The 21,499-nt window shown below is 40.1% G+C and overlaps 1 protein-coding gene across 1 annotated transcript; it reads right to left on the minus strand.

Annotated features, from left to right (window-relative positions):
* Positions 1 to 274: 274 nt before the first annotated feature.
* On the minus strand, positions 275 to 20,997 carry LOC113568344 (scavenger receptor cysteine-rich type 1 protein M130-like). Its single transcript, XM_035528181.1, has 25 exons — positions 20,787 to 20,997; positions 17,380 to 17,493; positions 16,411 to 16,719; positions 15,756 to 16,055; positions 14,791 to 15,099; positions 14,136 to 14,435; positions 13,176 to 13,491; positions 12,260 to 12,561; positions 11,821 to 12,135; positions 11,384 to 11,716; positions 10,672 to 11,001; positions 6,836 to 7,141; positions 6,473 to 6,544; positions 5,899 to 6,210; positions 5,639 to 5,698; positions 5,393 to 5,545; positions 5,168 to 5,266; positions 2,868 to 2,930; positions 2,336 to 2,401; positions 2,155 to 2,232; positions 1,763 to 1,825; positions 1,597 to 1,659; positions 1,422 to 1,475; positions 1,251 to 1,313; positions 275 to 613 (listed from the first exon to the last, which is right to left on the minus strand). Exons 1-25 carry the CDS (start codon positions 20,995 to 20,997, stop codon positions 498 to 500), a joined length of 4,707 nt encoding a protein of 1,568 aa, XP_035384074.1. The 3' UTR covers positions 275 to 497.
* Positions 20,998 to 21,499: the final 502 nt, after the last annotated feature.

Below are 21,499 nucleotides of genomic sequence, written 5' to 3' on the forward strand. Positions count from 1 at the left end.
TTTTTAGAAATGGTACTGAATGCCTTTAAGATATAATTTCCTCAAGTTTTAAAACGTTAAATGTTTTATTTAATGTGTATTTTTATGATGCGACTCATAGGTAGTACAGATTAAAAAGGAATAGGGAGCCTTTTCCAATAAACGTTAGTTTTAGGCTGTTTGTTTATTTGTTAATTTACTAGGCTGCTAAGATTGTTGAGAATTGAAAATGTAAGTTTAGGCCTCTAATAGCGTAAGCGAAGTATTCCGAATGATTAAATGTGGAGAGCTTGCAAAAGATCACGTGTTTATTTCAATAGAAGAACAAGTGAGATACATGAGATAAAGCTTTTCAGCTTTGATTATGTACTACATATTACCATTTTTAAAAATGTTGAGAAACAATTGGTGACGCATGGCTGCGAAAGAAACTTTGGTATTTTTATACCTGGGTGTGAGTCCAGCTGAAAGCTGAAATAAACAATGTCGTATAAAATGTTCCATATTGTGAAAAGAAATCATTTTTTGAGTTTGAAGAAGTTCAAATGTAATTTCCTGAGGAAAGGCGCTTGGTGTGGTCTCTTGGTCATGTGATTTATCTCTTTCTGAGGCTCCTCCTTCATGTCCTCATAGTCTGTAAAAAGAGTACATTCACATTTTTCTTTCTAAAATCTTAAAATAGCTGAAAATATTTTATTTTTGTATTATACACATATTAAATCAGCTTGTAAAATGTTAATGAGTGAGAAAACAGAAATTGCCTCAGTGTTTATCTAATCACCACTATAGTGCTAAGAAATTCCATGATTTCCAAGAAATATAATATATGAAGATGTACAAATACTGTGCCTTAAATAAAATATCTTAAGAATAAAATGTAGCCTATTATCATTTATGACAACCAGCTCTGTTTTACTTTTAAGCCTCTGCATGATTCAAGGTACCAGACACATCATTTGTAGATCGCACTTAGACAGACGCAGCATTTGTAGGACACAATTAGACAGATGTAGATGGTACTGAACTCCAGTACTGTCTCAATCGTCTCCACTTGTATAAATATGGGTGCAATTGTTATATAAGTGAAGGGAGACTGTAGTTGATATATAAATAGGAGTCCTCTGTCATGCATCAACATTATTACATTTCCATCTCATGTCATCACTAATGTGACCATGTTTTCACTGTGCTGCCTGTGTTCTTGATTTGACACACCGACTCCACCATACAGGTGGAATGTAGTGGAGGACACAACAAGGGAAGACACTCACCATTTACACCTCCTACGTCCTGTCCAGCAGTGATGATGTCATCACTGTTCTCTGGTGTGTCCACTACACCAACATGCAAAGATCAATTATGATGTTAAAATGTAACGAATATATATAATATAAATATATATTTACAGAATTACAGTTTCTACATTTTAAAAAAATACTTACTTTCTGTAACATTTGGGTTTGTTCCAGCATCATTACAGTCTTCTGGTGTGGCCACTATACCAACAGGAGAAGACATATGATACTGATATCAATAAAATATTTGTTACAATACACAATCTATTGTTCTGATTCAGTGCCTCCATTTGACATAAATGGCCTTGTAATAAAATCTTACTCGCTGTAATGTTTGGGTTTAGTCCAGTGGTAATAACGTCATCATAGTTCTCTGTCATCTCCTCTGTTATAGAGGAGATATAGAGGAAAATACCAGTACATTAGCATTTATTTCATTAACTGCTTTCATGTATGAGGCTACAATGTTGTAACATTACTAGTCATACCTGTCACAACAGCAGAGTTCTGATCATCAGTAATGACGTCATCATAATTCTCAGATACGTCCTCTACACCAAAACACAGATGTACCGAGACAAACGGATGTAACTGAGATGGCAGCTCTTAAAGCAGAGAAAGGCTCCATAAAAGTAGCACAGGCATCATTCATTTACAGATGATTTAATGATTTTCTTTTCTTTTTTATTGATTTATTTGTTTGGTTATTTATTAATTTTTATTTTATTTGTGATCTCAGATGTTTTTAATGATGACTGAATATAAAAGTGCTCCCCATACAAATTCATACTTGTATTCACACCAAACAAATGAACAGTTATGGGTTTGTAGTAAGAATGTTTGTTCTGTCTGACAGACAATCCCCAATACAGAACCATACCTGCTACAATATCAGGGCTGGGCCCAGCAGTGATGACATCATCGTAGTTCTCTGGTATGTCCTCTCTTTCTATGTCACCTAAGTTCAGTAAAAGCAGACTGTCTTTAAAACAGTCCAGTCATCTTTTCATAGTTTGGTTTAAGGAAGTAGAATCACATGATCAGTTAATAAAGGAACTCACTTATGAGGTCACCGGTGGTGGTGACATCATCGTAATACTCAGGCTGGTCCACAGTCACAGACTTTTCTGGAAAAAGATGATAACTGTTTTTTACACAACTTAAAACAAACTACTGTAATGAGAATGATGTACAAACAGTCATTCTGTGATAGGTCTTTTGTAAACTACTGCATGACTCTGGTTAGAATATGGGGGTCGCACTTCTGCAAAACATCTTCTGATCTACAGATGAATAAAATGTTTAACCAGTGCAGTAAATCAGACTCTGAGACAGAGAAGCTCTCATTTATCTAACAAAGAGGAACACACACTACCAGATAGACTCATATGAGACAAAGTGGAAATCTAAAAGAACAAATAAATATTTCATGCTAGGTAAAATTTTACATTTTCTGTAACCATTCATCACAGAATATTATAAATAAGGTTCAGCTAGGTGAGTTTTAATAATAAATTATTTTATTGCTTATCCATCATTCTAATATTTCTAAATGGGATCCAATTTGACACACACATGCGGTGGCCCTGTTACCTGAGACAAACGCCTGATCCACATCCTCATATCCTGAATGCTGGGATTCAGAAAGGACACTTCCTGTTAGAGGAGAGCAGAACAGTCATGTGACAGGTACAGAACACCAAATCAACCACAAACTGACTCATGTGGTCATAATCAACTGGGTTGGATACAGGAAGATGGAAATAATATCACTGCAGCCAGTAGAGGGCAGCCTAAGACCCCACACCAGAAGACACATACACTGACAAGTGCACACACACACACACACACACACACACACACACACACACACACACACACACACACACACACAGCCAAACTTACCTGCATAATAGAAATTTGGGGACACTGCTTTCCATGGTGTACAGAGATGTATAGAGTGTATAGAGGCTACACAAACACCCCTCTTTCATTCACTTACACTCAATCTCTCTCTCTCTCTCTCTCTCTCTCTCTCTCTCTCTCTCTCTCTCTCTCTCTCTCTCTCTCTCTCTCTCTTTCTCGTCCTGCACACACCTTCTGCTCTGTGGTTTTCTCATCCTGTACCTAAACTAAAGGTGTACAGGAATAATATAGTTGAGCTTCCCCTGCCTAATAGATGATTATCAGCAGAATTACCACACTCCTCACATGCAGTCACAGACACATTTACTCTAATACACATTCACCACTCACTTTACTGACAGTCTCTCATTATTTTAAATTATTTTCTTATTTGTGCAGCTCAGAAAAATTAGGAAGCATTTGGAAAAACAAACACACACACACTCTCTCTCTCTCTTCTATTTTCTTATGTCTCTCACACAAAACTAACTGCAGGCACAGACACTCTCACACACACATACACAAACACACAAGCATGTACACATTTTCTCTCCTTTTTCTCCCCTCTATCTCCCACAACTATGTAAGCCTTTACACACAAGCTCTCTCTGTCTCACAAACACATACACGCACGCCCACACATACACGCACGCACGCCCACACACACACACACACACACACACACACACACACACACACACACACACACACACACACACACACACATGCACACACTTTCTCTCACTTACACACTATCTCCCTCCCTCCGGTCTCCCACCCTCTCTCTCTCTCTCTCTCTCTCTCTCTCTCTCTACACACACCTGCTGCTCTGTGGTTTTCTCATCCTGTATCTAAACTAAAGGTGTACAGGAATAATATAGTTGAGCTTCCCCTGCCTAATAGATGATTATCAGCAGAATTACCACACTCCTCACATGCAGCCAAAGACACATTTATTCTAATACACATTCAACGTTCCTTTCACCCACTGGCACCTATTATTTCACATTATTTTATTACTATTTGTACACCTGAGAAAAATTCCAAAGCATCTGGAAAATCAAACACAATCTCTCTCTCTCTCTCTCTCTCTCTCTCTCTCTCTCTCTCTCTCTCTCTCTCTCTCTCTCTCTCTCTCTCTCTCATTTTATCTTGCTTCGTCTCTCTCTCTCATGTCCAAACGCTATTATTACCATTTTACGCCATTACACACAAGCTCTCTCGGTCATGCACACACACACACACACACACACACACACACACACACACACACACACACACACACACACACACACACACACACAGACACACACACACACGCTTTGTCTCTCTCTCTCTCTCTCTCTCTCTCTCTCTCTCATTGTTTTATATGTAACGTTGGGAGGCAGAGGCAGGATGCCGAGCTGAGTCGTTGTTGTGATGAACACAGACATTTGCATACAAATGCAAATAAAACAAAATAAAATAAAGCAAATAAAATAAAACCCAAACACAAAGAAAACTAAGTGATAACAGGACACACAAATGGTTAAACAAGAGGTTAAACAAGAGATCAAGCAAGGGGTCAAACACCGACAAAAGACATACTTACAACAGAACCTTAAATACGCACACTATCAAGAAAGATAATGACAGACAATGACAGATAGTGACATAACCAGTTAATGAGATCGGGGCATGGTGATGAAGACACACACACACACACACACACGCACACACACACACACACACACACACACACACACACACACACGGACGGACTTGGGGAGGACTTGTGGAGGAGGGGGCTGTGCCGTTACATTATATAATTTTCTTATTTGCGCTGCACAACAAAACTACAAAGAATTTTGGAAATTAAATATTGTTTTGATCACTGGGCATGCATTCAGATGTGTTTGGTTATTCGATTATTTGGAAGAAACCTCTCAATTATAATATAAATATAATTCAGTAAGTCTCAGTTTGAAGACTTCACAAATATCACCCACCCCTTCGAGTGGAGACACGGGTTCTTTTATTGATGTATCTGTGGTTGATTTCCTCATAGACTGCCTCAGGCAGAGTCTTACGCCTCCTCTTAGAGATCACTGGGTGGAGACAGACAGAAACATGGTGTCACTTCAGTGTAACAGAAGACAGACAGACTCAAGGATTAATGATGTTCAGAGAATGTCCAGAAACTGGACTGTAGATGATGTGTGAATGTGTCCCACCTCTCCTGAGGACTCTGTTCTGGTAAACCAGCCCAGAGAGAAGCACTAAGGCCAGGAAGAGCAGCACTCCCAGTACCAGCAGGACCACTGTAGGGGTGGTGCACGGAACAGCTGCTGATGTAGTTTGTAGAGGACTGGATGCCTTCTGAACATCTGGAAAGAAAAATACACACCAGCAACTCTGAAGAACAAGCAATAATGTTTCCACAGTCACTTATGAAAATGACCAAGAGACAAAGAGCTAACCTGTAATGGTGGAGGTGCTTGTGGTTGTTCTTGGTGTAGTAGTAGGAGTCACATAAGGGTCTGTCAATATAAAAACAGAACACCCAGACATTCATACATGTTCATGTTCTCCAGGAAGTTGGACAGAAATTAAGCACTTTTTGATTTAACTCTCATTAGCCAAAATGACAATTAAAATAAACTTTTGCAGATTATTATGAATGGGAGAAAAGATTTTTGCATGGAACTTGAAACCCCAGAATCAAGCAAAATCCTCTGACCTGCACAGGTGACTCCAGCATCCTCTTTGTGGGAGCAGTCAGTGTGTTTCTTCAGTGAATAACTGCAGTCCCACAGGTGAATCTCATCCCCTCTATACTTCACTCTGTTCAGCCAGATCACCCCTTCACCAGCACCAAAAGTACTCCCATCAGCCCTCAGTGCCTTCCCACAGCCCAGCTGTCTGCAGACCACCTCAGCGTCCCTGATGTCCCACTGATCATCACAGATAGAGCCCCATGTAGCATTATGGTAAACCTCCAGTCTCCCAGAGCAGCTTCTTTCTGCTCCCCTCAGCCTGAGAGGCAGGTGATCTACCTCACAGACACACACACACACACACACACAGACACATACACACACACAAAACATTAGGAGCCAAAGTCACACCAACAACGTTAGCTGCAGAAATCATAACAGAATAGTAATATAGTAAATTATGGATTTTTCTGTAATTTGAACATGTCAGATTCACACATTTATTGATCATGGTGAGGAGAGGACTGACACTTGTAGCATTTGTGATTAATGCTCTCCTGAGTCAAATGTGGACCTTCTTTGTGTGAGAATCCTTACTGGAGCACTGGCTCTGGGAGGAAGAGGAGGAGCATTTCACATGACTTTGCTGCAGATGATCATTTCTCTCTCCTGTGTGTAGAGCAAGACACAGATTGGACTTCCAAGAGCATCCAGTTCTGTAGTTATTTACGTTTACATTTATGGCATTTAGTAGACAATCCAGAGCAAATTACAAAAGCTCTTTGTCATCTTATCTTGCCAGTACAGTAGGTTGGTAGCAATATTAGACAGTTATATTTCATTTTGTAATGGCATTGATTATTGCCAAAGTAATAGACAGGAAACAACTCTATACAGTTTACTCATCAGTACAGTAAAAGTACATAAAACCAGTACAAACTGGAGAGAGAATCTGACTACCTGTACAAGTAATTTGAGCCACCTCATTGTGATTTTCACAGCTGTTCTGCCCCCAGGGTTGAGATGGGCAGTGCCACAGAGTGGAGTCATGTTTCCTACATTTCACCTGATCCAGCCAGTTAGGAGATGATTCCACTCTTGCTCTGGATTGGGATTGACTGCCTGTTCTTCCACAGTTCAGCTCTCGACAGACCAAACTTACTGTTTCTTCACTCATCCCATTCACACACACATTCCCCCAGGTTCCATTGTAGAACACTTCCAGATTCCCTTTACAACCCTCACTGAGTCTCATTTCTTTGAATTCTGGTGAGGGGAGAGAAAGATGAAAACTATGAAATGAATGAATGAACACTATTGTCACTGTATATAGTACAACAAAATCCTATGCTGTACTCTCAACATGAACCAGGTTAAAAGAGATACACAACAGCACAAATAAACAAAAACCTAATCAATTATAGCAGCAGACAGCGGTAACGTACAAGAGTAAATACAGTAATGTGCAACATAGGTGCATGCGCAAGGGTCCAACAGAAATGTGTCACAGTGTCCAGAAACGGGTGTGTGTGTACAGATGGGGTGATGGAGTTCACAGCTCTAGGGATAGAGCTGTTCCTTTTTCTACTGGTCCAAGTTTTTATTGTTGGAAATCTCGATCCTAAAGGCAAGGAACAAACAGTGTGTGGTCTTGGTACCGCACGCCATCTTCATGATGTGGTCAGCATACGCTGAGTTCAGGTCGGGGAGCGGGTATCCCGCAATCCCACCATCCTGAATTCAGATCAGAAAGTGGGCATCCTGCTATTCTCACCCAAGCCAAGTCCTTCCTGTCTTGTGCTGTACAGCTGGCAGACCATACAGTCATAGAGACAGAGAATACTTTCAAATGGTGCTTCTATAGAAGTTTGGAGGAGAGTCCAGCCTGCTTGAGCCTCCTCAGGAAAAAAAGTTTTTACTGGACCTTCTTCACCAGGTGGGAGATGTTCAATGCCAAGGTAAGGCTGGCTGTAATGTGGAGTCCCAGGTACTTTTATGTTGTCCACACACTCTACTTCCATGAATAATGAAGCATGCCCTGTTCTTATGTTTGTTCTGTAACACACAATGACCTTTTGGTCTTGGTAGTTTTCGGTACCATATTGTTGCTCGAGGACCATCTGGCTATGAGATAGATCTCCTCTCTGCAGTGAGTCTCATCATTATTTGATATGAGACCTATTACTGTGATGTCATCTGTGCACTTCACAATAGTGTTGGAAGCATGGATGGGGGTGCAGTCGTGTGTGAAAAGGAAGAAGAGGATCAGGCTAAGCACACATCCCTGCAGTGCACCTGTATTTAGGATGAGCAGAGATGATGCATAGTCCCCTATTCTCACCTCCATGTGTTAGGAAGTTCTAGGTGAGACAGGGCTATGTAGAGCACTATGGAAATGACATCATCTGTGGGCCAATTCCCCCTACAGCCAGATACAGTGAGAGGTTGAAAATACCCAGAAATGATCATTTAATGCTTGTTGAGGGAGTCAGGTAGTGCGTGATCATCTGCTGATCAGGATCTATTGGTGGCTGCATTTGTAGTCTGTAATAATCTTAATGCTTCTACAGATAAGAGGTTTGTAGGTAGGGGTTCGTTCTAGCACAATGTGATCAGACATGCTGAGGTGCACAGATGCTGCAGCTTTGTAAGCCCCCAGGATTTTAGTGTAGACTTGGTCCAGTATATTATTGCCTCTGGTTGGGAAATTGACATTTTTAAAGCTGGTCTATGTGGTTCAGCATGTAGCTTAGCATGTAGGTCTCCTCTTTTGTCCCTTCTTTACTTCCGATCCCAACTCAGCCTCCTCCTCCACCACTGTGGGTGTTATGAATGCATACACACATGAGGAAGAGGATCCAGTTGCTAGAGGTTTTATTGAAGAAACGGGGCAGGTTAGAGGAGTCAGGTGGGTACTCATATTCAGTTCGGTGCGAGGTTGAAAATGCTGGTCAGAGTCGACAGGCAACCAGGGGTCATGGAGGAGATGAGGTCTGAAACACAGGCAGGATTCCACGTATATGGAAGGCTCGGTATGCAACGTGGCAATAGCAATACTTTGCAAAGAGAGTGTGAGGGAGGGGATCTTAAATAGGGAGAGAAATTAAGAGAATATTTATCGGGTGTGTAACTAGTACTCCGGCGAACCAGACCAGAGATGTCCGTCAGAAGATGTAGGCATGGCAGTGCGTGTATGAGTGTGGTTCCAGGAGTTCATGACAGTGGCATAGCTTTGCTGGGATAAAATCCCGTTTCTCCGTTGTATAAAGTTGGCATCATCTACCAATATCTAAAAGTTCAGTTCCCCCAAACAGGATTAACACCTGAAGTGTCCAAACAGGCAGACAAAACACACAGTAGGACAAAAAACTGAGAGTACCCAGCCACTGCTGTAAGGGTTGGCACCAGGCCAAGGCCTCCTCTGGCCGCCAGAGTGAGGCCTCAAGTCAGGCACACTACTAATCAAGCTTGATGCCCAACAGCTGGGCTAGATCTATATAAGCCCAGTCACCCAGTCACTCAGTGCTGGGTCTTTGCTAAAGTTTTGAGCCAAGCTCCTAGCCGATAACTCTGGGTATCAAGGTCCGCGAGCCCTTGTGCTAGGCCTCTTTTCTGCTCTGCGAGGGTATCTGTTTTTACACATCCCCTCCCTTCTCCAGTTTTCCCCTCTCGAGTCTGTCTCTCTCCCAAGGCTCCTCTTAGCCATTAAAGTTCCTCCCTATTTTCTGGTTTTGTTTGGGAACTTTTAGTTTGGTTTTCCCGAGTGCATGGGGACTGCTATTCTTTCCGTGGCATCTTTTGTTCTCTCTTTTTCCACGCTCGGCGTGGTGTTTAGTTTTTCCTCTCATTTTGTCCTCCTCCATTCCTTTTAAGTGCGATATACATGCAGGTCATTTCGATGGCCACTGCAGTCTAGCAGGAGTTCATTTGCCGCACAGCAAAGCGGCAGGGTCCAACTCCCCACCTTTTTTTTTCTGCTCTCATTTTACCTGTTCTAAGATCTAACTGTTTTGCTCATGGGCCCCCCATCATTAAAGCATGGTGGCTCACCCAGTGGACTGTTGGAGTCATCACCTATCAGACCTGGGTTTGAATACCATTACAGCTGCATTTCCCCTTAATAATTATTCATTCAATAAAAATGTAACAACAATTGTTCCCTCAAAATTAATATTTAACATGGGTGTCACTAGAACTGATGTAGCAAGTGACTCAGTAAAATGTTTCCATGCACCAGTATAATCATGCAGTCTTAATGCCTTCTGCTGTATTGCTGATCAGATCTAGCTACAAAACAAAAGCATTAACACACACAAATTAACTACAGGTACTACATTTCCCATAATGACCCAGCATATTTCCAAACTCTTGAGCAGCTAAAACCTTCAGTCAGAGCCAGTGTCAAGTATTTAAAAGCAAGTTAGCCATGTAGAAGATAATAGTAATGGATATGTTTTAAGGTTAGTCCCTTATAACCACAGCAAAGTAGTAACACAAGGTAATGACACAATGTAATAATTATACAATTACAAAATAGCATCATTCTGTAAAGCACATTTACACATTTAAGGGTATTTGTATGTACCAATATACCATGTTTATTCTTCTTCTTATGTTGTTACAGTGTTATTAGACTTATTTTACTGGAACAAAACAATTATATAATTGTCATATTTTATACAAAAATGAATGAAGATAAAAAAAAAAATCATGATTGTGATCACTATATACACAACTTTGAAAGACAATCAGCCACATCAGGGTGATTGAGAACAGCAGCAGTCAGCACACTTTACCTGAACACACCACTCCTACATCCTCTTGATGTCCACACTCATCTTCTCCACAGAGTTGATACCTACAGTTCCACAGGGATGTCTCGTTCCCCTCACACTGCACCTTATTCAGCCATATGGGCCCAGTTCCAGGACCAAACCAGGCTGGTACGTGGGCACTGAAGGCCACTCCACACTGCAGCTGCCTGCACACCACCTGAGCATCCTCAATATCCCATGAGTCATCACACACTGTCCCCCAAGAGCCGTTCAGGAAAACCTCCATCCTTCCTGCACAATCTCCCCCAGAACCAACCAGTCTGATGGAGCTGTGGTCTGAGTTAAACACACCTAAACACACACACACACACACACACACACACACACACACACACACACACACACACACACACACACACACACACTGTGCAATCACATCTTAAGTGTACAAGATGTGCAGACAGTTTAACCTATCTGGTTTTGTTAATACTTGGAATTGTTTTACCAAAATAATGAAGTTATTTTTGTTGCTGTGAAATAAAAATCAGAAATCATCACATAATTTGGATATAGTTTAATGTAGATTAGGTGTCCATGTTGTTATGTTCAGTTATCAGTTATTATTAATATTAAATTTGTAAACCACTTTTTAAGGGTAATGTAGCGCATAATAGGTACCTCTGTTACTAATATTGTTAACAATTATCTATTTTTAGGTTAATGTAACACTTACCAGAGCAGGTGATTGACAGCTGTTCCCTGGAGCTGCAGGAGAGGTTGAGAAGGTTTGCACTGCTGCAGTTCCCCAGATGAGCTTCACTCCCAGAACAACTGAAACCCGTCACACATATGTGGCTGTGTTGCTCAGGACTGGATGGAGGGAAGCTGGAGAATTTCAGCACAGAGCCACAGCCCAGCTGTCTGCACACCACAGAGGCCTCAGACACAATCCGGGAGTCCAGGAGAACTCTCCACCAGTCCTGGATGAAGTAAACCTCCACCTGCCCCTCACACTCCCTCCCTCCAGACAACCGCACTCGCCCCTCATGAAAGGCCTGAGAGGAACCTGAATGGGAATATAATTAAACATGGAAATTAATTAGCTATTTTTTTAGCCTGCAAAACATCACTAATTTCACTAATGTGGTGAACATGAGTGGAAGAGCTCACCATTGCAGATGACTCCAGCATCCTGTTTATGAGAGCATGCTGCTCGACTCCATGATGAGATGGGACATTCTGATAGGTGTGTCTCGTTCCCATGACAATCAAACACATCAGCCCAGATGTGGCCACTCCCCTCCCCAAACCAGTCCGCCCCCAACACAGCCACAGCACTCCCACACTTCAGCTGTCCACAGAGGACACTGGCAGCTCTCATATCCCAGCTATCACCACAAACTGAACCCCAGTCACTGAGGTACTGGAGCTCCAATCGACCAGAACAGGAGTCCCAGCCATTAACCAGATGTGCCGCTGTGTAACCTGAACACATAACTGACATCTTAGTGCAACAGCATTCAATTCCTATTTATTTCATTATACATGTATGCAAATGTAAATACATGGTATGTAAATAGCAAGAAAGAGATAAATATTGACATATAACCTGAACATATGAGTCCCACATCATTATCATGGGAACAGTTGTGTTTGGGCGAAGACGTTGTTGGACAGAAGTAAATCTCAGATTCGTTGCCTCTACACTGAAGCTCCTCTGTCCACACCTGGCCCTCCCCTCTGCCAAAAGCAACTGTTCCCAGCACCTCTACAGGACGCCCACAGCCCAGCTCTCTACACACAACCTCTGCATCTTGCTTGTCAAAGTCAGCATCACACACTCTGGTCCAGGTCTTCCCATGAAGCACCTCCACTCTCCCAGAGCACAGGTGAGAACCGTCAGTAAGTCTGGATTTCCTGTGAGCTGAGCATTTAATTGATTTAAATTATTAAACTGAGTAGTGCACACAAGAAGTGACATATTTCACTAATTCCTTTTAGACTGTAATAGCATTAGATTTATTGTTTATAATAATGTATAATCAGTATCATATTGTCTCAAATCAATTATAAAGGCTGTGAAACACTTCTCACTGCACAGGTGAGAACTGTATATTTGGACTTTCTGCTATTTATATAATCTGATATGTAGATCCATTATTCATTTTGAATATATATTTGAAATATTCATTTTAATAACCATTAGTATAAAAAGTTAATGACATACAAATTCAAATTTTATTGCATCATAAATTTTTTCTGACTCTTGCCTTGGAGCTGCAGTGGTGATGAATATTCTCTGTTAGAAATGTTTGGCTCATTTTTTGCTAATAATTGTATGAGAAACTCAAAATATGAGCAAGAACTGCTTTAATAACAGTTGATTAAATTAAATTATTTTAATGTTGATTAAATGTTAGAAGTGAAAAATTCTGATAACCTAATTCAAAATAAAATTGGTATGATAAAGATATTTTTTTTATATTTGATGTGATATTTTTTATATTTTTGTATAGATTTATTAAATCTTACCTGAACAGATGACTCCAGCATCTAAAGCATGATTACAGTTATGTTTACCCCATCCTGTTGATCTACAGTTCTTGAGTGTAGACTCTGATTCACTACAGTCCACATCATCCATCCAGATTGGTCCTGATCCTGCTCCAAAGTGAGCATTAAACAATATATCTACAGCCTCCCCACAGCCCAGCTCTCTACACACCACTGCAGCATCTCTCATATCCCAGTCATCATCACACACTGTTCCCCACTGTCCTCTGTGAAGAACCTCCACTCTCCCAGCACAGCGACTACCACCATTCACCAGCCTCACACTGTCTGTTAAAGGAGACAGAAGTGTATGTGAGAGAGAGAGAGATTATAATCAGTTATAATTAATTGATTTAAACAGAACACATTTCAAATGGAGATCTAACTACTACTAAAAGAAATGTTGAAAATTAAAATGCTAAAAGATTTCAAATTAAACATTTTGTCACGGTACGCTCGCCTATCATGAGTCACGTGGTTTGGCCTGCCACGTGCAGTGGGAGGATCTTTGTTTGCAACCATGCCTGCACACATCTGCACCTTGTTTGTCTTCGTGTATTTAAACCCACATCAGTGTGTGCAGTGTTGTTTGTCATTATTGATGTAGCGTGTTGTTTGTCAGTTAATATCTGAATGTAACATTCGTAATCATGTTTGTCTAGCTCGTGTTAATGTTAAAAATGGTTAGTGTTAAGTGTGTCTATGTTCACTGTTTGTGTTACACTGGAGTGCCACTATAGTCTTTATGTTTTATGTAAATAAATGTTTGTCCACGTTGAGAGAGTCTGTGTGTCCTGCTCCACACCCTTTGGCACTTGAGCCATACGTTACACATTTAAAGAGCTGAGACAAAATAAAATAAAAACTTTCAATTAAGAATGAAAAGTTTAAAGGTAAGCAAATAATGAGAAAGAGATAAATATTGACATCACCTGAACATATTAGTCCCACATCATTATCATGGGAACAGTGTTTGGGTGAAGATGTTGTTTCACAAGAGTAAATCTCAGATTCGTTGCCTCTACACTGAAGCTTCTCTGTCCACACCTGGCCCTCCCCTCTGCCAATAGCAGCTGCTCCCAGCACCTCCACAGGAGGCCCACAACCCAGCTCTCTACACACAACCTCTGCATCCTGCTGGTCAAAGTCAGCATCACACACTGTGGTCCAGGTCTTCCCAAGAAGTACCTCCACTCTCCCAGAACAGCGAGGACCACCGACCAGTCTGACTCCTAAAATGTTAGTACAGGGTATAGAGACAAATGTAAATTTTTGTAATGACTAAGAAATGCTTAACCAGATTAATATTAAGGTAATGCACTAATTAATGGATGGCTCATGTATTTTTCTTTAATGTCATAAAATATCAGTACAAATCTTTAGGTAAAAATTATATATTGCCAACATAGAAGATATGACTAAAACTAATATTCAAGAAAGTTTAAGAATTTTATATCTAACCATAGCATCAAAATTTGCCAAAGACATTTGAAAGTAGAATCATAGTGACTAAAACTTTTAGTTTACTATATTAGGTTGTGAATTAAAGTCATTACAGATGTCATATGTAGATGTAATGTGGTTTACCTGAGCAGATGATCCCAACATTGTTAGTTTGATTACAGTTATGTTTACCCCATCCTGCTGATGTACAGTTCTTCAGTGTAGACTCTGATCCACTACAGGTCACCTCATCCATCCAGATTGGTCCTGATCCTGGTCCAAAGTGAGAATTACCCAGTACATCTACAGCCTCCCCACAGCTCAGCTCTCTACACACCACTGCAGCATCTCTCATATCCCAGCCAGCACCACACACTGTTCCCCACTGTCCTCTATGAAGAACCTCCACTCTCCCAGAACAGCGACCACCACCATCCACCAGCCTCACACTGTCTGTTAAAAGAGACAGAAGTGTATGTGAGAGAGAGAGAGAGAGAGAGAGAGAGTGATTATAATCAAAATTAATTGATTTAAACAGAACAAATTTCAAATGGAGATCTAACTACTACTAAAAGAAATGTTGAAAATTAAAATGCTAAAAGATTTCAAATTAAACATTTTGTCACGGTACGCTCGCCTATCATGAGTCACGTGGTTTGGCCTGCCACGTGCAGTGGGAGGATCTTTGTTTGTAACCATGCCTGCACACATCTGCACCTTGTTTGTCTTCGTGTATTTAAACCCACATCAGTGTGTGCAGTGTTGTTTGTCATTATTGATGTAGCGTGTTGTTTGTCAGTTAATATCTGAATGTAACATTCGTAATCATGTTTGTCTAGCTCGTGTTAATGTTAAAAATGGTTAGTGTTAAGTGTGTCTATGTTCACTGTTTGTGTTACACTGGAGTGCCACTATAGTCTTTATGTTTTATGTAAATAAATGTTTGTCCACGTTGAGAGAGTCTGTGTGTCCTGCTCCACACCCTTTGGCACTTGAGCCATACGTTACACATTTAAAGAGCTGAGACAAAATAAAATAAAAACTTTCAATTAAGAATGAAAAGTTTAAAGGTAAGCAAATAATGAGAAAGAGATAAATATTGACATCACCTGAACATATTAGTCCCACATCATTATCATGGGAACAGTGTTTGGGTGAAGATGTTGTTTCACAAGAGTAAATCTCAGATTCGTTGCCTCTACACTGAAGCTTCTCTGTCCACACCTGGCCCTCCCCTCTGCCAATAGCAGCTGCTCCCAGCACCTCCACAGGAGGCCCACAACCCAGCTCTCTACACACAACCTCTGCATCCTGCTGGTCAAAGTCAGCATCACACACTGTGGTCCAGGTCTTCCCAAGAAGTACCTCCACTCTCCCAGAACAGCGAGGACCACCGACCAGTCTGACTCCTAAAATGTTAGTACAGGGTATAGAGACAAATGTAAATTTTTGTAATGACTAAGAAATGCTTAACCAGATTAATATTAAGGTAATGCACTAATTAATGGATGGCTCATGTATTTTTCTTTAATGTCATAAAATATCAGTACAAATCTTTAGGTAAAAATTATATATTGCCAACATAGAAGATATGACTAAAACTAATATTCAAGAAAGTTTAAGAATTTTATATCTAACCATAGCATCAAAATTTGCCAAAGACATTTGAAAGTAGAATCATAGTGACTAAAACTTTTAGTTTACTATATTAGGTTGTGAATTAAAGTCATTACAGATGTCATATGTAGATGTAATGTGGTTTACCTGAGCAGATGATCCCAACATTGTTAGTTTGATTACAGTTATGTTTACCCCATCCTGCTGATGTACAGTTCTTCAGTGTAGACTCTGATCCACTACAGGTCACCTCATCCATCCAGATTGGTCCTGATCCTGGTCCAAAGTGAGAATTACCCAGTACATCTACAGCCTCCCCACAGCTCAGCTCTCTACACACCACTGCAGCATCTCTCATATCCCAGCCAGCACCACACACTGTTCCCCACTGTCCTCTATGAAGAACCTCCACTCTCCCAGAACAGCGACCACCACCATCCACCAGCCTCACACTGTCTGTTAAAAGAGACAGAAGTGTATGTGAGAGAGAGAGAGAGAGAGAGAGAGAGAGAGAGATTATAATCATAATTAATTGATTTAAACAGAACAAATTTCAAATGGTGATCTAACTACTACAAAAAGAAATGTTGAAAATTAAAATGCTAAAAGATTTCAAATTAAACATTTTGCCACAGAATGCTCGCCTCTCGCGAGTCACGTGGTTTGGCCTGCCACGTGCAGTGGGAGGATCTTTGTTTGCAACCATGCCTGCACACACCTGCACCTTGTTTGTCTTTGTGTATTTAAACCCACATCAGTGTGTGCAGTGTTGTTTGTCATTGTTGATGTAGCGTGTTGTTTGTCAGTTAATATCTGAATGTAACATTCGCAATCATGTTTGTCTCGCTCGTGTTAATGTTAAAAATGGTTAGTGTTAAGTGTGTCTATGTTCACTGTTTGTGTTACACTGGAGTGCCACTATAGTCTTTATGTTTTATGTAAATAAATGTTTGTCCACGTTGAGAGAGTCTGTGTGTCCTGCTCCACACCCTTTGGCACTTGAGCCATACGTTACACATTTAAAGAGCTGAGACAAAATAAAATAAAAACTTTCAATTAAGAATGAAAAGTTTAAAGGTAAGCAAATAATGAGAAAGAGATAAATATTGACATCACCTGAACATATTAGTCCCACATCATTATCATGGGAACAGTGTTTGGGTGAAGATGTTGTTTCACAAGAGTAAATCTCAGATTCGTTGCCTCTACACTGAAGCTTCTCTGTCCACACCTGGCCCTCCCCTCTGCCAATAGCAGCTGCTCCCAGCACCTCCACAGGAGGCCCACAACCCAGCTCTCTACACACAACCTCTGCATCCTGCTGGTCAAAGTCAGCATCACACACTGTGGCCCAGGTCTTCCCAAGAAGTACCTCCACTCTCCCAGAACAGCGAGGACCACCGACCAGTCTGACTCCTAAAATGTTAGTACAGGGTATAGAGACAAATGTAAATTTTTGTAATGACTAAGAAATGCTTAACCAGATTAATATTAAGGTAATGCATTAATTAATGGATGGCTCATGTATTTTTCTTTAATGTCATAAAATATCAGTACAAACCTTTATGTAAAAATTATATATTGCCAACATAGAAGATATGACTAAAACTATTATTCAAGAAAGTTTAAGAATGTAATATCTATCCATAGCATCAAAATTTGCCAAAGACATTTGAAAGTAGAATCATAGTGACTAAAACTTTTAGTTTACTATATTAGGTTGTGAATTAAAGTCATTACAGATGTCATATGTAGATGTAATGTGGTTTACCTGAGCAGATGATCCCAACATTGTTAGTTTGATTGCAATTATGTTTACCCCATCCTGCTGATCTACAGTTCTTGAGTGTAGACTCTGATCCACTACAGGTCACCTCATCCATCCAGATTGGTCTTGAGCCTGGTCCAAAGTGAGCATTATATACAGCATCTACAGCCTCCCCACAGCCCAGCTCTCTACACACCACTGCAGCATCTCTCATATCCCAGCCAGCACCACACACTGTTCCCCACTGTCCTCTATGAAGAACCTCCACTCTCCCAGAACAGCGACCACCACCATCCACCAGCCTCACACTGTCTGTTAAAGGAGACAGAAGCGTATGTGAGAGAGAGAGAGAGAGAGAGAGAGAGAGAGAGAGAGAGAGAGAGAGAGAGAGAGAGAGAAGGAGTATTTTGGGTGTTAGGTCCATGGTTGGAATACCAAGAGCAGCATCTATAGGAAGGACCAATAAATGCTGTTGATTCTAATTGATCTGTTTTATGTCTGATTAAAGAGGATCACATGAACTTTATTGATTCTCAGAGGGAATGTGAAATATAACCAAACAGAAATTAATACAAGTCAACGCAAGCAGAATGAAAAACATCACATCACACACAAGAGAATATGTGAGATCACGTCCAGGTACAAGGTACATCTACTCAGACACCTGGTGTAGGTCATTACTCCAATGTCTGGATTTGTAACTGATGTATTCGTATTATCTAAACTATGTGAAATTGAATCAAACAAGAATGAATATTAAAAGAAAAGTGCATGTGTACCACCTGTTGTGGTGGGGGAGTGAATATTAAGATCAGCTGCAGCCTACCTGAACAGATGACTCCAGCATCTTCAGCATTAGACTCACAGTAGTCATTATTATGACCAATGAAACATTCATTCAGTGTAGACTCTGATCCCCCACAGTTTATAAACCCCTTCAGTACTGGTCCTGGTCCAAAGTGAGCATTACGTACTGCATCTACAGCCTTCCCACAGCTCAGCTCTCTACACACCACTGCTGCATCTCTCATATCCCAGCCAAAACTACACACTGTTCCCCACTGTCCTTCATAAAGAACCTCCACTCTGCCAGCACAGCGACTACCACCATTCACCAGCCTCACACTGTCTGTTAAAGGAGAGGGGGGGGGGAGAGAGGAGGATTTAGGGTGGTAGGATCATGGTTGGAATACCAGGAGCAGCATCTAGAGGAAGGAACAATAAAGGCAGCTGATTCTAATTCAGCTGCTTTACTTTTGATAAGAGAAGAGAAGATGATAACATGAACTTTACTGATTCCCAAAGTAATGTGAGGTATAGCAGAGAAACCTAAAATACACACATTCATACATAAATAAATAGTGGTAGCTCAGTGGTTTAGTTACTGGACTTGTAATTGGAAGGTTGCTTCTTCAACTCCCACCAGTGACAAATTGCCACTGTGGGGCCCCTAAGCAAGGCCCTTAACCCTCAATTGCTCAAGTCTGACTCAGTCATAGTTGTAAATCTCTTTGGATTAAAGTGTCAGATAAATGTCATAAATGTAAAATCTAGAGGAAGGAACAATAAAGGCAGCTGATTCTAATTGATCTGCTTTACTTCTGATAAGAGAAGATTGTAAAATTAACTTTATTGATACCCAGAAGTAATGTGACGTTTAACGACATTGAAATGACCCCAAGTGAAAACAATTACACTGAAAAACACCACATCAAAACAAGCAAGAATATGGGAGACCACATCTAGATATTCATAGAAGGTTAATCTACTCTCTTGGAGATCTGGTGGAGGTCATTATTCTAATATCTGGGTTTATAACCTATATATTAGTATTATCTAAACAGTGTGACATTTAATCAAATAAGAATAATGAAATACTTCATATAGTACATTATCTATATACTTGAGAAACTGGATTTCTTCATAACTACAAGTAAACACACTCACTTCAGGAGTACTACATTTAACAGATCCAATATATATTGCAGATTTATGTTAAAATTACCACAACAGTAACGTTCTTTTTGTGCATATTATGACTACATCAAAACAATACAAATAGTATAGTTGCTGTGTTGGACATTCATGGTTGTGGCAGAGTAATTAATTGGTAAAAAACATACAAGTGAATGTGTACCACATGGTGTAATAAAGCTACAGCCTACCAGAACAGATGACTCCAGCATCTTCTTCATGATACTCATTAATTAATTTCATTAATTCCTTTTAGACTGTAATAGCATTAGATTTATTGTATATAATAATGTATAATCAGTATCATATTGTCTTGAATCACCTCTAAAGGCTGTGAAACACTTCTCACTGCACAGGTAATAAACTGTAAATTTGGACTTTCTGCTAATTATATAATCTGATATGTAGAGCCATTATTCATTTTGAATATATTTTGAAATATACATTTTAATAACAATTAGTATAAAAAGTTAATGATATACAAATGCAAATTCTATTGCATCATTATTTTTTTCTGACTCTTGCCTTGGAGTTGCAGTGGTGATGAGTATTTTCTGTTAGACATGTTTGACACATTTTTGGCTAATAATTGTATGAGAAACTAAAAATATGAGAATTAACTGCTTTAATAACAGTTGATTAAATACAATGATTTTAATGTTGATTAAATGTTAGAGTTAAGTGAAAAATTTTGAAAACCTAATTTAAAATGAAATTGGAATGATAATGATATTTTTGTGATATTTGATGTGATATTTTTGCATGTATTTTTAAATCTTACCTGAACAGATGACTCCAGCATCTTCACCATGATCACAGTAATGTTCGCCCCACCCTGCAGATCTACAGTTCTTGAGTGTAGACTCTGATCCACTACAGGTCACCTCATCCATCCAGATTGGTCCTGATCCTGGTCCAAAGTGAGCATTTCCCAATACATCTACAGCCTTCCCACAGTCCAGCTCTCTACACACCACTGCAGCATCTGGCATATCCCAGAGAAAACTACACACTGTTCCCCACTGTCCTTCATGAAGAACCTCCACTCTCCCAGCACAGCGACTACCACCATCCACCAGCCTCACACTGTCTGTTAAAGGAGACAAAAGTGTGTGTGTGTATGTGAGAGAGGGGGGGTGGGAGGGGGTGGATTTAGCATGTTAGGTTCATGGTTGGAATACCAAGAACAGCATCTAGAAGAAGGAACAATAAACACTGCTGATTCTAACTCTGATAAAATAAGATAATATGAACTTTATTAATTTCCAGAGGTAATGTGACAAAATAGCATATGACACTATGAATAGTATATATACAAATGCATACACTAGCTCCAAAATACCAGTTATTGACTGTATAAATAATGAACAGAGAGTATTCACATGTACTGAACTGTACTGGAACATGAGTCACTTAGAACTGCTCTTGAGGAGACATAGATGACCTACTGATAAAAACTCCTGCAGACGTCTGTGTGATGAGATATTACTGTGT

This window comes from Electrophorus electricus, chromosome 7, assembly GCF_013358815.1.
Source record: "Electrophorus electricus isolate fEleEle1 chromosome 7, fEleEle1.pri, whole genome shotgun sequence".
Classification (NCBI taxonomy): domain Eukaryota; kingdom Metazoa; phylum Chordata; class Actinopteri; order Gymnotiformes; family Gymnotidae; genus Electrophorus; species Electrophorus electricus.